This window comes from Salvelinus alpinus, chromosome 36, assembly GCF_045679555.1.
Source record: "Salvelinus alpinus chromosome 36, SLU_Salpinus.1, whole genome shotgun sequence".
Classification (NCBI taxonomy): domain Eukaryota; kingdom Metazoa; phylum Chordata; class Actinopteri; order Salmoniformes; family Salmonidae; genus Salvelinus; species Salvelinus alpinus.
The window spans coordinates 2,799,503-2,813,696 of record NC_092121.1 but is presented as its reverse complement, the minus strand read 5'-3'; the positions used below and the strand labels follow the sequence as shown (position 1 = coordinate 2,813,696).

At 44.3% G+C, this 14,194-nt stretch overlaps 2 protein-coding genes across 4 annotated transcripts in view; both read right to left on the bottom strand.

Moving 5' to 3' along the window:
- The window catches only part of LOC139565444 (KAT8 regulatory NSL complex subunit 1-like), an 87,291-nt gene that overhangs the window by 40,146 nt on the left and 32,951 nt on the right, over positions 1 to 14,194 (bottom strand). The window lies entirely within an intron of this gene.
- On the bottom strand, positions 1,304 to 2,428 carry LOC139565446 (uncharacterized). The gene is made up of 2 exons (XM_071385802.1): positions 2,334 to 2,428; positions 1,304 to 2,124 (listed from the first exon to the last, which is right to left on the bottom strand). Exon 2 carries the CDS (start codon positions 2,077 to 2,079, stop codon positions 1,330 to 1,332), a length of 750 nt encoding a protein of 249 aa, XP_071241903.1. The 5' UTR covers positions 2,080 to 2,124; positions 2,334 to 2,428; the 3' UTR covers positions 1,304 to 1,329.

The window sequence follows — 14,194 nt, the reverse complement described above, 5'->3', positions numbered from 1 at the left end:
ACATTTCATGTCTCCATATGTCAGTTTATGGGCACACAACTCCAAAATAATTTATGCGATTGAAAAATCAAATGCTTCTAACCAAAAGAGTCACCGTAAAATAGATACTTAAAACCTAAAACAGATACGGTCGTTAACGTTTCTCTTCAATAATTATGGATAATACTTGTTTGATGTGCATTTGGTGTCGAGCTGTTTAATTACACCGTGATAATTTCACATATATCTTTTTTTTACCTTTACCTAGGCAAATAAAATGAGATAGACCATAATGAGTGGGCTGGACATGCCGAGAGGTGAGTTTAGATTGGTCTGCCATATAGCACGTGTCTGTCTATTGGAGCTGGTCAGTATGTCTAGCTAATCGTGTCAAAAGCAGGTTTTTTTTCTCCCTCAAATGTATCGCGTAGTAAAACGGCATAAACCTAATGTCAAGTTAAAGTGTACTGTTAGCTAGCTAACGTTGTGTATGCTCTCCACTTTCTGGAAGACAGAGTTTTGAAATCAGTGGAATTCGAGAATGATAGCTAAGGAGATGAAGAAAACACCGGTCTGGATTACATCGTCAAAGGGCAACCATTCATGGCATCAGACAGGAGATGCGTCCAACCATGACGTATACTGGTAAGACAGCTACATTTTTAGATATTGCACGTTTCAATTTTGACAGAAACTGGTTTCATTTCAAGTGTGCCGTTAGCTAGCTATCGTTTCCTGGCTGGGTTGCTAGCTAACGTTATGTGTATGATCTTATTCTTCGTATCTCAGACACATTTGCTTGACTAGTTATAGCCATAGAACCTGGTTGGTTTGCTACCTGCAGATTCATGCAGGGTAATAACGTCATGAGTTGTGATTATGGTCCATTGTTTAGCTAGCTAGCTTCAGGTATTAATTGTTTAGCTAGCTAGCTTCAGGTCTTAACTTCTTCGGGATAGGGGGCAGCATTTTCACTTTTGGATAAATAGCGTGCCCAATTTCAACTTCCTTCTACTCATCCCCAGAATATAAGATATGCATATTATTAGTATATTTCGATAGAAAACACTCTGAAGTTTCTAAAACTGTTTGAATCATGTCTGTGAGTATAACAGAACTTATGTAGCAGGCAAAACCCCGAGGACTAACCATTCTGATATTTTTTGTTGTTGAGGTCACTGTCTGTTCAATGAGTTTTCACATTTCACATTTTTTTCACATTTAAGTCATTTAGCAGACGCTCTTATCCAGAGCGACTTACAAATTGGTGCATTCACCTTATGATATCCAGTGGAACAACCACTTTACAATAGTGCATCTAACTCTTTTGGTTAGAAGGATTACTTTATCCTATCCTAGGTATTCCTTAAAGAGGTGGGGTTTCAGGTGTCTCCGGAAGGTGGTGATTGACTCCGCTGACCTGGCGTCGTGAGGGAGTTTGTTCCACCATTGGGGTGCCAGAGCAGCGAACAGTTTTGACTGGGCTGAGCGGGAACTGTACTTCCTCAGAGGTAGGGAGGCGAGCAGGCCAGAGGTGGATGAACGCAGTGCCCTTGTTTGGGTGTAGGGCCTGATCAGAGCCTGAAGGTACGGAGGTGCCGTTCCCCTCACAGCTCCGTAGGCAAGCACCATGGTCTTGTAGCGGATGCGAGCTTCAACTGGAAGCCAGTGGAGAGAGCGGAGGAGCGGGGTGACGTGAGAGAACTTGGGAAAGTTGAACACCAGACGGGCTGCGGCGTTCTGGATGAGTTGTAGGGGTTTAATGGCACAGGCAGGGAGCCCAGCCAACAGTGAGTTGCAGTAATCCAGACGGGAGATGACAAGTGCCTGGATTAGGACCTGCGCCGCTTCCTGCGTGAGGCAGGGTCGTACTCTGCGAATGTTGTAGAGCATGAACCTACAGGAACGGGTCACCGCCTTGATGTTAGTTGAGAACGACAGGGTGTTGTCCAGGATCACGCCAAGGTTCTTAGCACTCTGGGAGGAGGACACAATGGAGTTGTCAACCGTGATGGCGAGATCATGGAACGGGCAGTCCTTCCCCGGGAGGAAGAGCAGCTCCGTCTTGCCGAGGTTCAGCTTGAGGTGGTGATCCGTCATCCACACTGATATGTCTGCCAGACATGCAGAGATGCGATTCACCACCTGGTTATCAGAGGGGGGAAAGGAGAAGATTAATTGTGTGTCGTCTGCATAGCAATGATAGGAGAGACCATGTGAGGATATGACAGAGCCAAGTGACTTGGTGTATAGCGAGAATAGGAGAGGGCCTAGAACAGAGCCCTGGGGGACACCAGTGGTGAGAGCACGTGGTGCGGAGACAGATTCTCGCCACGCCACCTGGTAGGAGCGACCTGTCAGGTAGGACGCAATCCAAGCGTGGGCCGCGCCGGAGATGCCCAGCTCGGAGAGGGTGGAGAGGAGGATCTGATGGTTCACAGTATCAAAGGCAGCCGATAGGTCTAGAAGGATGAGAGCAGAGGAGAGAGAGTTAGCTTTAGCAGTGCGGAGCGCCTCCGTGACACAGAGAAGAGCAGTCTCAGTTGAATGACTAGTCTTGAAACCTGACTGATTTGGATCAAGAAGGTCATTCTGAGAGAGATAGCAGGAGAGCTGGCCAAGGACGGCACGTTCAAGAGTTTTGGAGAGAAAAGAAAGAAGGGATACTGGTCTGTAGTTGTTGACATCGGAGGGATCGAGTGTAGGTTTTTTCAGAAGGGGTGCAACTCTCGCTCTCTTGAAGACGGAAGGGACGTAGCCAGCGGTCAAGGATGAGTTGATGAGCGAGGTGAGGTAAGGGAGAAGGTCTCCGGAAATGGTCTGGAGAAGAGAGGAGGGGATAGGGTCAAGCGGGCAGGTTGTTGGGCGGCCGGCCGTCACAAGACGCGAGATTTCATCTGGAGAGAGAGGGGAGAAAGAGGTCAAAGCACAGGGTAGGGCAGTGTGAGCAGAACCAGCGGTGTCGTTTGACTTAGCAAACGAGGATCGGATGTCGTCGACCTTCTTTTCAAAATGGTTGACGAAGTCATCAGCAGAGAGGGAGGAGGGGGGAGGAGGGGGAGGAGGATTCAGGAGGGAGGAGAAGGTGGCAAAGAGCTTCCTAGGGTTAGAGGCAGATGCTTGGAATTTAGAGTGGTAGAAATTGGCTTTAGCAGCAGAGACAGAAGAGGAGAATGTAGAGAGGAGGGAGTGAAAGGATGCCAGGTCCGCAGGGAGGCGAGTTTTCCTCCATTTCCGCTCGGCTGCCCGGAGCCCTGTTCTGTGAGCTCGCAATGAGTCGTCGAGCCACGGAGCAGGAGGGGAGGACCGAGCCGGCCTGGAGGATAGGGGACATAGAGAGTCAAAGGATGCAGAAAGGGAGGAGAGGAGGGTTGAGGAGGCAGAATCAGGAGATAGGTTGGAGAAGGTTTGAGCAGAGGGAAGAGATGATAGGATGGAAGAGGAGAGAGTAGCGGGGGAGAGAGAGCGAAGGTTGGGACGGCGCGATACCATCCGAGTAGGGGCAGTGTGGGAAGTGTTGGATGAGAGCGAGAGGGAAAAGGATACAAGGTAGTGGTCGGAGACTTGGAGGGGAGTTGCAATGAGATTAGTGGAAGAACAGCATCTAGTAAAGATGAGGTCAAGCGTATTGCCTGCCTTGTGAGTAGGGGGGGAAGGTGAGAGGGTGAGGTCAAAAGAGGAGAGGAGTGGAAAGAAGGAGGCAGAGAGGAATGAGTCAAAGGTAGACGTGGGGAGGTTAAAGTCACCCAGAACTGTGAGAGGTGAGCCATCCTCAGGAAAGGAACTTATCAGGGCGTCAAGCTCATTGATGAACTCTCCAAGGGAACCTGGAGGGCGATAAATGATAAGGATGTTAAGCTTGAAAGGGCTGGTAACTGTGACAGCATGGAATTCAAAGGAGGCGATAGACAGATGGGTCAGGGGAGAAAGAGAGAATGTCCACTTGGGAGAGATGAGGATCCCAGTGCCACCACCCCGCTGACCAGAAGCTCTCGGGGTGTGCGAGAACACGTGGGCAGACGAGGAGAGAGCAGTAGGAGTAGCAGTGTTATCAGTGGTAATCCATGTTTCCGTCAGTGCCAAGAAGTCGAGGGACTGGAGGGAAGCATAGGCTGAGATGAACTCTGCCTTGTTGGCCGCAGATCGGCAGTTCCAGAGGCTGCCTGAGACCTGGAACTCCACGTGGGTCGTGCGCGCTGGGACCACCAGGTTAGAGTAGCAGCGGCCACGCGGTGTGAAGCGTTTGTATGGTCTGTGCAGAGAGGAGAGAACAGGGATAGACAGACACATAGTTGACAGGCTACAGAAGAGGCTACGCTAATGCAAAGGAGATTGGAATGACAAGTGGACTACACGTCTCGAATGTTCAGAAAGTTAAGCTTACGTTGCAAAAAATCTTATTGACTAAAATGATATAGTACTGCTGGCTGGTGAAATAGGCTAGCTAGCAGTGGCTGCGTTGTTGACTTTGTTTGAAAGTGTAGCTGGCTAGGTAACCTCTAACTGGCTAGGTAACCTCGACAATTACTCTAGACTACACAATTATCTTGGATACAAAGACGGCTATGTAGCCAGCTAAGATCAAACAAATCAAACTGTTGTACTGTAATGAAATGAAATGTAATACTACCTGTAATACTACCTGTGGAGCAAAGCGGAATGCAACTACTCGCTCCAAACCAAACCGGAAGTGCGTATCGTAGAGGGAGAGGCAATAGAAGTGTTGTTTCTTGTATTATTGTCTTTTGTGTCTTTAGAGGACTGCTTCACCTTAATGTCCCCTTTCCCTTTTCTTCTGTCCTTATTTTGTCCCACTTTGTCCCTTCTTTGTCCCTTCTTCTCTTCTGCCAACTAGACACTCCTTGTTAGCTAGCTAGCTTCTTTCAGGAATGTCCCTAGCAACTGCCTAGCAACAGGTAAACAACTTAGCTAGCTAAGAAAACGGTATCATTTTATGAAATTTTCATTGGGATACTAGATTTCTAAGGGACTTGTTTGCAGTTCCTACCGCTTCCACTGGATGTCACCAGTCTTTGGAAATTGATTGAGCTTATTCCTTTGTGCAATGAAGAAGTACGGCCATCTTGAATCAGAGTAACGTTATGTGTACTGTTTGAGAGTTGCGCAAGACTAGAAAAGTAGCGTTAGTTTGTTGTCCTCCTGTATTGAAAACAGATAGACCCGTCTTCAATTTGATCGATTATTAACGTTTAAAAATACCTAAAGTTATATTACAAAAGTAGTTTGAAATGTTTTGGCAAAATTTACAGGTAATTTTTGAGATATTTTGTAGTGACGTTGCGCAAATTGGAAGCTGTTTTTTTCTGGATCAAACGCGCCAAATAAATGGACATTTTGGATATATATGGACGGAATTAATCGAACAAAAGGACCATTTGTGATGTTTATGGGACATATTGGATTGCCAACAAAAGAAGCTCGTCAAAGGTAAGGCATGATTTATATTTTATTTCTGCGTTTTGTGTTGCGCCTGCAGGGTTGAAATATGCTACACTCTCTTTGTTTACTGTTGTGCTATCATCGGATAATAGCATATTATGCTTTCGCTGAAAAGCCTTTTTGAAATCTGACATGTTGGCTGGATTCACAACGTGTAGCTTTAATTTGGTATCTTACATGTGTGATTTAATGAAAGTTAGATTTTTATATCATTTTATTTGAATTTGGCGCTCTGCATTTTCCTTGGCTTATGGCCGAGTGGGACGCAAGCATCCCACATATCCCAGAGAAGTTAATAAAAGACTCGACTAATTTTGAGAAAGGATTTTCATTTCAAGTTAGTGTACTGTTAGCTAGCTAGCTAACGTTAGCTGCCTGGCTCGCTAACTAACGTCACGTCATGCGTTGGTGTCCATTTTTTACCTAGCTAGCTATCTACAGTGGTTCCTCCTTTAAAAGTTGCGTCATACTGCGGCACACCTTGCGTGCTGCCGCAGCATTCTGTGGCATGTGATTTAATTCTTAGCCATTTTTTCTGTTACTGCAAGTTATCGCTAGTTTGACCACCAGAGGGCATCTTTGAGAAACATTTGATAGTATTCCTTATTGGCATTACCAGAGAACTTAAAACCTTTTTTTGTAATAACATACTATATGGGATTGATCAAGAAATTTGGCTTAATTAATTTGATTAATATTATGGTGTTTGTATTCAGAGAAAAACTAAAACCTCAGGGTTTCCGTTAGGATGGAATGGAAAATATGGCGATGTAGGTCGGGAGTAGGCTACAGGATTGGAGGATTCCAAATTGTTTGCCTTCATTAGACAACTTTGTTCCAATATTTCTGTAAATCAGTGATATTTATTCCCATAGTAATTCGTTATGGATCCATAACTAAATCAACATCTGCATTTTGAAAATAGTATTTTTTATCATTATTTGCTGAAGTCACCAGGGACGGGTGGCCCACGTCAAATTCGTCATTGGAACCACTTGATATGATTGGTAATATAAAAACCTTGGACCCAAATGCATAATGAGTGCTCTAACTCCCCTTTGTGGTGGTCTGGAGCAATGAAGCCGTGACGCTGGGTACCTCTAAGTCCCGCAGTGTAAGCTCGCAACTTTTAAAGGAGGAACCACTGTAGCTACATTTCTTAACAAAAGACTCTCGTCTTAGTGTGCCAGAGCGCAGAATAACTGATGAATTTTTGAACGCTCAACACCTGTTTGAATATGTCCGGTGTCAATAAACGTTGGCAACAAAGCGTAATTCAATTGTTGCCAGCAGCACAGTTAGTCACCAACGCTCTGGTTAACCAGCTCTGCTAGGGGAAGTAAAATGGTCAGAGTGGGGTGTTCTCTCATTGTGTGTCTGGAAGTAGATAGCCAATGTTAGCCATGTTAGCTTGGGTGCTTGACTGTTGTTGTGAGGTCAGAGCTGTCGGAACAAAGCTACATATTGGCCAGAGCGTCCAGTGTGTGTGTTCTGAAGGCGAAAAGCTCTGAATTTACAAACGGACAATCTGACAGCACAGTTGCAGTCACCAACGCTCTGGATAACATAACAGCCTACCCAGCTCTGCTACGGCGAGAAATGTTCAGTGAGCTGTTCTCTCTGAGATGTCTGGAAGTAGCTGGCAAGTAAGTACAGAACACTCGGATCAACCCTTAAAGAGATGGGTGGGGCTAAGGCTTAAGAGGGTGTGAACAATGCTGAATGGGTGAAGACAAAGAAGGGCTCTCCAATAGTAGTACCAAAACCTTGAAAGACGGTTTTCTCAAGTGAGTTTACAAGTTGATAAACTTTCAAAGCAGAATTACTTTCCCATTGTTTCCTCAAATGCAGTGTATGATATAACATTTTGTAGCTCTGATTCTCTACTTTTATCCAATGTAAAAAACAGATATTCAAATGTTGCTACATAAGACCGAATCCAGGTGGTGAGTCACATTTAACAATTTAAAAGTAATTTGAATTAGAATGCAATGGCAAGCCATAAAGAAAAAAGCATAATGGCCAACTTTGACTACTTGGGGGGGGGGGGTTCTATATTAGGCCATACACATACAATTATAGAAAACATACAATTGAATAATGTTGAGGTTCTTGAAAACTACAATTATCTGCTTGAAAAAGTCACGTATGAACCCTGAAGGATGTATAGGTGGGGTTATGGGCAATTTGCATATATTCCTCTATTTAAATGTAGAACTGCATAAAAATCACTTATTTTTATTTCAAACCATTTAGAAAGGTTTATCCTATGTCAAACACTGGCCCCATTATTTATCGAAAGACCCATAGGAAAGACAGATAGATGTTGGTCGGAGTCGCCGGAGGAGCTCGTTTTAATCCTGCTGTATAGAATTCATTGCAGCCAGCAGGTGAACCGAAAGACTTAAATTAATGAGTCACAAAAAAAATCATGACTCTTTTTACTGACACGAGAGTCGCACAAAAATGTATAAACCGTTCGAACCGCACATCACTAACACACACAAAAACTCAGGTGCACCCACATGATGCAAAGGCAGGTTGCAGAGTCAGTGTTTTCCCTGCATTGCTGCTGGGGGGGGGGGGGGGGGAACAGTGCAGGCAGAATGTTTAAAGCTTTCTGTAACACTGTTGCTGCAGCTAGCTTTGTGTGCGTCAGTGGTGGAAAAGTACCCAATTGCTAACATATGGAATTGTTTTAAGCTGGCCATACCATGGATCATTTAGCTATTTGATTTTAGGACACATTTAGGTATAAAAAAATATATATATATATACACAAAAATTATTTGATGAAATATTGAATTTGGTGTTTACTATACTGAACAGAAATAAACGCAACATGCAACAATTTCCAAGATTTTTCTGAGTTACAGCTAATACAAGAAAATAGGTACATTTAAAAGAAATGTATTAGGACCTAATCTATGAATATCACATGGCTGAGCAGGGTAGCAACCATGGCTGGACCTGGGAGGGCATAGGTCCACACACTGGGGCGCCAGGCCCAACCAATGAGAATTAACTTTCCCCACACAAAATGGCTTTATTACAGATAAATTCTCGATTTCATCAGCTGTCCGTCCGGGTGGCTGGTTTCAGACGATCCCGCAGGTGAAGAAGCCAGATGTGGAGGTCCTGGGCTGGCGTGGTTACACGCGGTCTGTGGTTGTGAGGCCGGTTGACATACTGCCAAATTCTCTAAAACAATGTTGGAGGGGGCATATGGTAGAGAAATTAACATTAAATTATCTGGCAACAGCTCTGGTGGACATTCCTGCAGCCAGCATGCCAATTTCACAGTCCCACCAAATGATGCTTGAAGTTGAGATGTGTCCGTTACATGAACTCTGAAGCATTTATTTGGGCTGCAATTTCTGAGGCTGGTAACTCTAATGAACTTATCCTCCGCAGCATAAGTAACTCGGTGTTCTTTTCCTGCAGCGGTCCTCACGAGAGCCAGTTTCATCATAGCGCTTGATTGTTTTTGCGACTGTACTTGAAGAAACGTTCAAAGTTCTTGAAATTTTCCGGATTGACTGACCTTCATGTCTTAAAGTAACGTGTTTGTGAGTCACCTCTTTCCATTATCAATAATTTGTAGCTCAAACCAATCAGACGCTAGACACGTTGTTGTGAGAAGACTGATTTTCGGGATGTCTGAAACACCGCTGTAGCTCTGCCACCTTCTCACAGAAGGTTTCAAAAGATAGCACCAAATATAGACCTACTCTGTCTACTGCACAAACAACTCAATCTGACAAAAAAAAGATGTACATGAACAGGAGCCTCTTGTTGACATGTTTTCCAATCCCCCTGGATTGTAAATAAGACTGATGTCATATAACATTATATAAAATGAGACTCCCCTTTTCATTAATTTGAGAAGACGGTCTAAGCCTAGTAGCCTACCATGCCCTGAAACCACACATGAACATGACCGTCTGTACCCCATCCATCTTTCGGTGGTATTCGTCCAAGGATTTAAGATATGCTGGTTTTCTGAGAGAACCTCAATGATCTTTGGAGGGGAGGCTCTGAGCCAGAACGGTTCTCTTGACTCCATTAGTGAAAAGCAAACACAGTGGTGTGAGAGTGAGTGAGAGTGAGAGACAGATGGTGAAAGAGATAGTGAGAAAGAGGGTGAGGGAGAGAGAACGGCTATGCTTCAAATCATAGAGTCACATCACCACAGGCAGAGACATGTGTGGTGGTTAACTAGTATTTGTATGGCATTTCCTACTATCACAGAGTGTGAATGACTCTGGACAGCACTACTGCATACACAGAGTGTCATAGTGACTGCAAACACACACAATGGAGGACTTGACCCCCATACCAATTTGAACATTAATAGATTCATGGGACTACTGCCAGGTAATGTTAAAAAGCCTGGTTACCATCTACCATCCTAATGTGTGCCAAATCCCAAGGGCACATCCCAGGAGTATTCACGAGGCCAACATTATAAGACTCCCAAAGTGCACACTGGGAAACCCTGTTTCAAATGTAACAGAGAACAAAGAGATCCGAGGCCAACCTCCCTGGAGAGCGAAAAAATTACTTAATGCCATTGCCTGCCTATGCATTGCTTGTTCTTTGAAGTTTGAGGCTGGTATCTGTATAGCACTTTGTGACAACTGCAGATGTGAAAAGGGCTTTACACATAAATGTGATTGCATTTGAGTAAGAATGAGTCTTACGACTACTTCATTATTTCACTATGTAGCTATTTCTTCCCATTGTCATTGTGTTGTGCAGCCATGCTGTGGGTGTGTCACATAGCAGCTTCCATTTCAATGAATCATAGGAAGCATTAACGAGCCAAGAACAAGACATTTCAATGCCACTTCAAGCTCGTCTTGTACCTGTGAAAGGACGAGGCCCACCAGCTTATTTAAACTAAACAATTTTTCTGGTGGTTGCCCTAGCGAACTATTCAGTCAATGTGCGTGCGATTGTTTTAGTAGAGCCCAATAGAAATTCCCAAACCAGTTATATTGATCTATCTGGTAGCAACGGAAGGCACCGGCATCCTGTCCCTGGGATAGGCCTAATCTTGATCAGATGCATTGGCACAGCCTTGCAGTAACATCAGTTGAACCATTTCAGCTGGGTCGTGTCCATTAGGCACTAAATGGAAGAAGTGAAAGAGGAAGGGGACTAACCTGGACTTGTCCAATAAACGCTCATGTTCGTTTTCTGTTGCAAAAGAGTATTTACGCTGTGCCCTAAATCAACACAACCCTGATGAGGAAAACACTACCATCCAACTCCCAGGGCGTTCATTATGGGGGGGGGGGTGAACCATATCCTACCATAAGCTACAGAAAGCCATCCTGAGAAGGCAGGCGTGTTGTCGTTACAATCCCAACCCATTAATCTAGTGGTGGTGGTGGGTGTCTGCTAATCCAGCATGCTCGTAATCTCCAGACTGATTAAACAGACGTCTAATGCACCATGTGCTACCAAACACGGCCTTCTTTTCAGATCAAGATTTTCCCGTTGGAAACCTTCTGGTTAGATAAGAATGATGAACAATAAGAATGATCTATAATGAAAAAAACGTGGCAAACAAAAGTATTACTGTTGTGGCAAAAAAAAACGATTTTGTAGTGTACCCTTGCTTTGGGGCGAGATGACATGGTCATTACGGACATTACAGATAGACCTGTAGTGTGTGAGAGGAGCAGATGAGGGCCATTTGAGACGCCACATTACTATTGAGCACTGAGCAGCTAGAGTCAGTCCGGGTGGGTTTTTTCATTTCACTGCCCAGTGGTGCAGCTGAACAGGACCCAGGATATGGCGACATGTGGTACGGACTGCAGAGAGGACACGTTGCATGGAAACGTCAAGAAAAGGGCTAACAGAGCCTGGCGTCAGGCTGAGAGACTGATGAACAGACATACCAGGTGAACGTATCAACACAAGTCAGGGAAAGAAGAGACAAAAGGAGAGCAGAAAGAAGAGAGAAAAGATGGGACGGACATAAACACGAGAACCACCCACACAAAGAAATCCAAACCAACCCGCTTGCATCGAGGATCCTGCGAGCTAACTGGCTCAACTGGAAAGCCAACCGACAGGTCAGCAAGCAGGAAGGCGCAAGGACGTAGTGGATCCATTTGTAAATGAGCAACTCAGGTCCTTAAATCACACGAAGGACTCTTGGCACAGCCCTGTGAAGTACACAGAATAATTGAAGGACAGGGCACATAAGACCAAGCCTGTTGTTCCATAGTTTGGCTAGAAGGAGCTTAGTTCCTCTCATGCTAACTAGCCTAATGTAGGCCTAGGCTACAGCTATGTGCCAAACGGCCATGCAATAAAAGGAACCTGAGCGAGCATGAGAGGAAAAACAAACTGTTGCAATTATGGTAATGTTGCAATTATGGTAATAAAACAGACAGACTGGGAACCAATCAGGACTAAGCTCTCACACACCAGTAACAGAAGGAAGAGGTCGGTAAGTGCTTGAGGGCTTTACTTATTTAAAACCTTGACACACCTCAGTCATCTCTCCCAATTTCCTTGCCATTGTTTTGGTGCAGAAGAATATAAAACACTGTTTTGCACTTACAGCAAATTGGGATGCCAAAAGTATTGGTACAAACGAATCTCACACTCAATTTGCATTAGGTCAACATTCACATGCCCCACCATCACTCAATATATTTCACACCAAGTTTAACATCAGTTGGAGCAAAAAGGATAAGGACCTATTTCTCCATATTGCATTTGAAGGGATTGAAGGAAGAAAGGTATTGCACCGAGACCATGTGAGAATGAGTTGCAGCAGCGACACGACAGTACAATAATACACAAGGCTTTGTGGAGATTCTCCTTAAGATGAAGAGGAGCCTGTGAGAGGTGAGCACAGACGAGGAAGAGAGCGCGAGAGAGAAAAAAACACTACAAAAAATATAAACATCCTGTTAGCAAAGGCAGTGGGTATGCATAATGGATGCTTGGCTAGTTTCAGGCTTTGAGATAGACAGCTGCTGATAGGAGGCGCTGGTCTCTGGAAGAGGCCAAAAAAATGGAGCGGACAGTGGAATGCACCAGAATAGGCCTATCATCATCCTGAGTCAGTGCACTGCAGCACTAAGGCTGAAGGAGTAGAACATCAGAGCCCATTTCCACAAAGCGTCTTAGAGTAGGGAGTGCTGATCAAGGATCAGTTTTGGCTTGTAGATCATAATGAACAAGATTATATGGACAGATCCTAGATAAGCACTGCTACGCAGACGCTTTGTGGATAAGGGCCCAGAGCCTACTGGGCCATGTTGATCAGACACTTACCTGCACAGGTGACATGTCCTGTATTTCAAACATGCTCTCCAGGAGCAAGACAGGTTTGCCTGGGTGTGTTTTGACATGGGGAAGGGGTTCACAGGGAGAAGGTCACCAGAAGGCACATAATTCTCAAAGCAACAGTATTTCACAAACACATTGAGCCTATGGATGAGTAGATATGAACCTAAAAACAACTCCTGTTAGGTAGAACTGAAAGCAATAGAAGTTCATTGATTTTGCAATGAAATAGAGACGTTTTATTCTTGAATGCATAATATTTAGGGTTATGGGAGTGAGTGAAACATTTGGCCTATAGGGTGCTACAAGACCTTGCCTGGAAGGAAGCCAAAGGTTAATGATTACAAACTGAGGATATAAGGCTAACCAACAGGGCCTAAAATGAACACTGGCCACCTGCCAAACACGGGTATATTTTGGCATGGGCGGGTAAGAATGTCTAATTCAACAGCCATGTTGGCGTGTGGTAACACTTCGGACTCTACAGTGTGAGTGCTACATAAAAACAAGTGCGAGTTGCGATTTATAGCTAAATAAATGCTGCAGTAGCAGTTTAAGTATTTCTGTCGTTTGGTTTCATACCTGGTAACGCACAAAGAAATCTTAATCCTAACGTTATAGCTATCCCACCTCGCACAGCAACACTGCCTGTCTGGAGGGTTGTGAGCACTGAAAGATTTGTTTACAGAAGCAATGGGCACAGGCATAAAAGTTGGTCTAATTTACTTGAAAGTCTACTACTTTGTCCTTGTGTTTCTTGGCTATTTACATAGTTTTGTTCACAAGCTCGGTTGCTTTTCAATGTTTGAGTTTGCTCCCACAGCTAACAAAAAGAGACATCGTTGGCCTCTACTAGTGACATTGTTGCAGGCACATGTGATGACTTGAGTGGCCCTGTTACCAAGGTACCCTTAAAGGGGCAGCTAAACATTTGTTAAAATACTCCGGTCACAGAATATTAAATCGAACAATATACCACATTACTTGTTTTAGAAACATTAAGCATGCTCATCTGTTTTTCTTTGTGTAATTATGGTAAAACTGATATTTAGGCTGGTAAAAAATCTGAGTGGTTTGGTAAACCGCTACACCCCTAGAGTAATTACGTGTGGGCCAGGACAAACACTGCGTGCAGACAGACATACAAGACACATCACACAAATCAAACTCATCCTCAGGGGGTTGCTCAGAGCTAAAATGTTAAAAATGATCTTATTGTGGCTGCATCAACACCACCATAGCGACATCAACTGGTTTGGAAAGAACAAGCTTTCCTTACACGAGACGCAACAGACATCCAGACACACGACATGGTGGTACCATCAACGAGCTGCCGACCTAAACTATGAAAAGCAGGAATAGGTCTGTCTGGTGAGTTGAAGTGTTTGCAAACATGTTATATCTGTTCATCATATCCACTTCCGTAACATTCTATGAG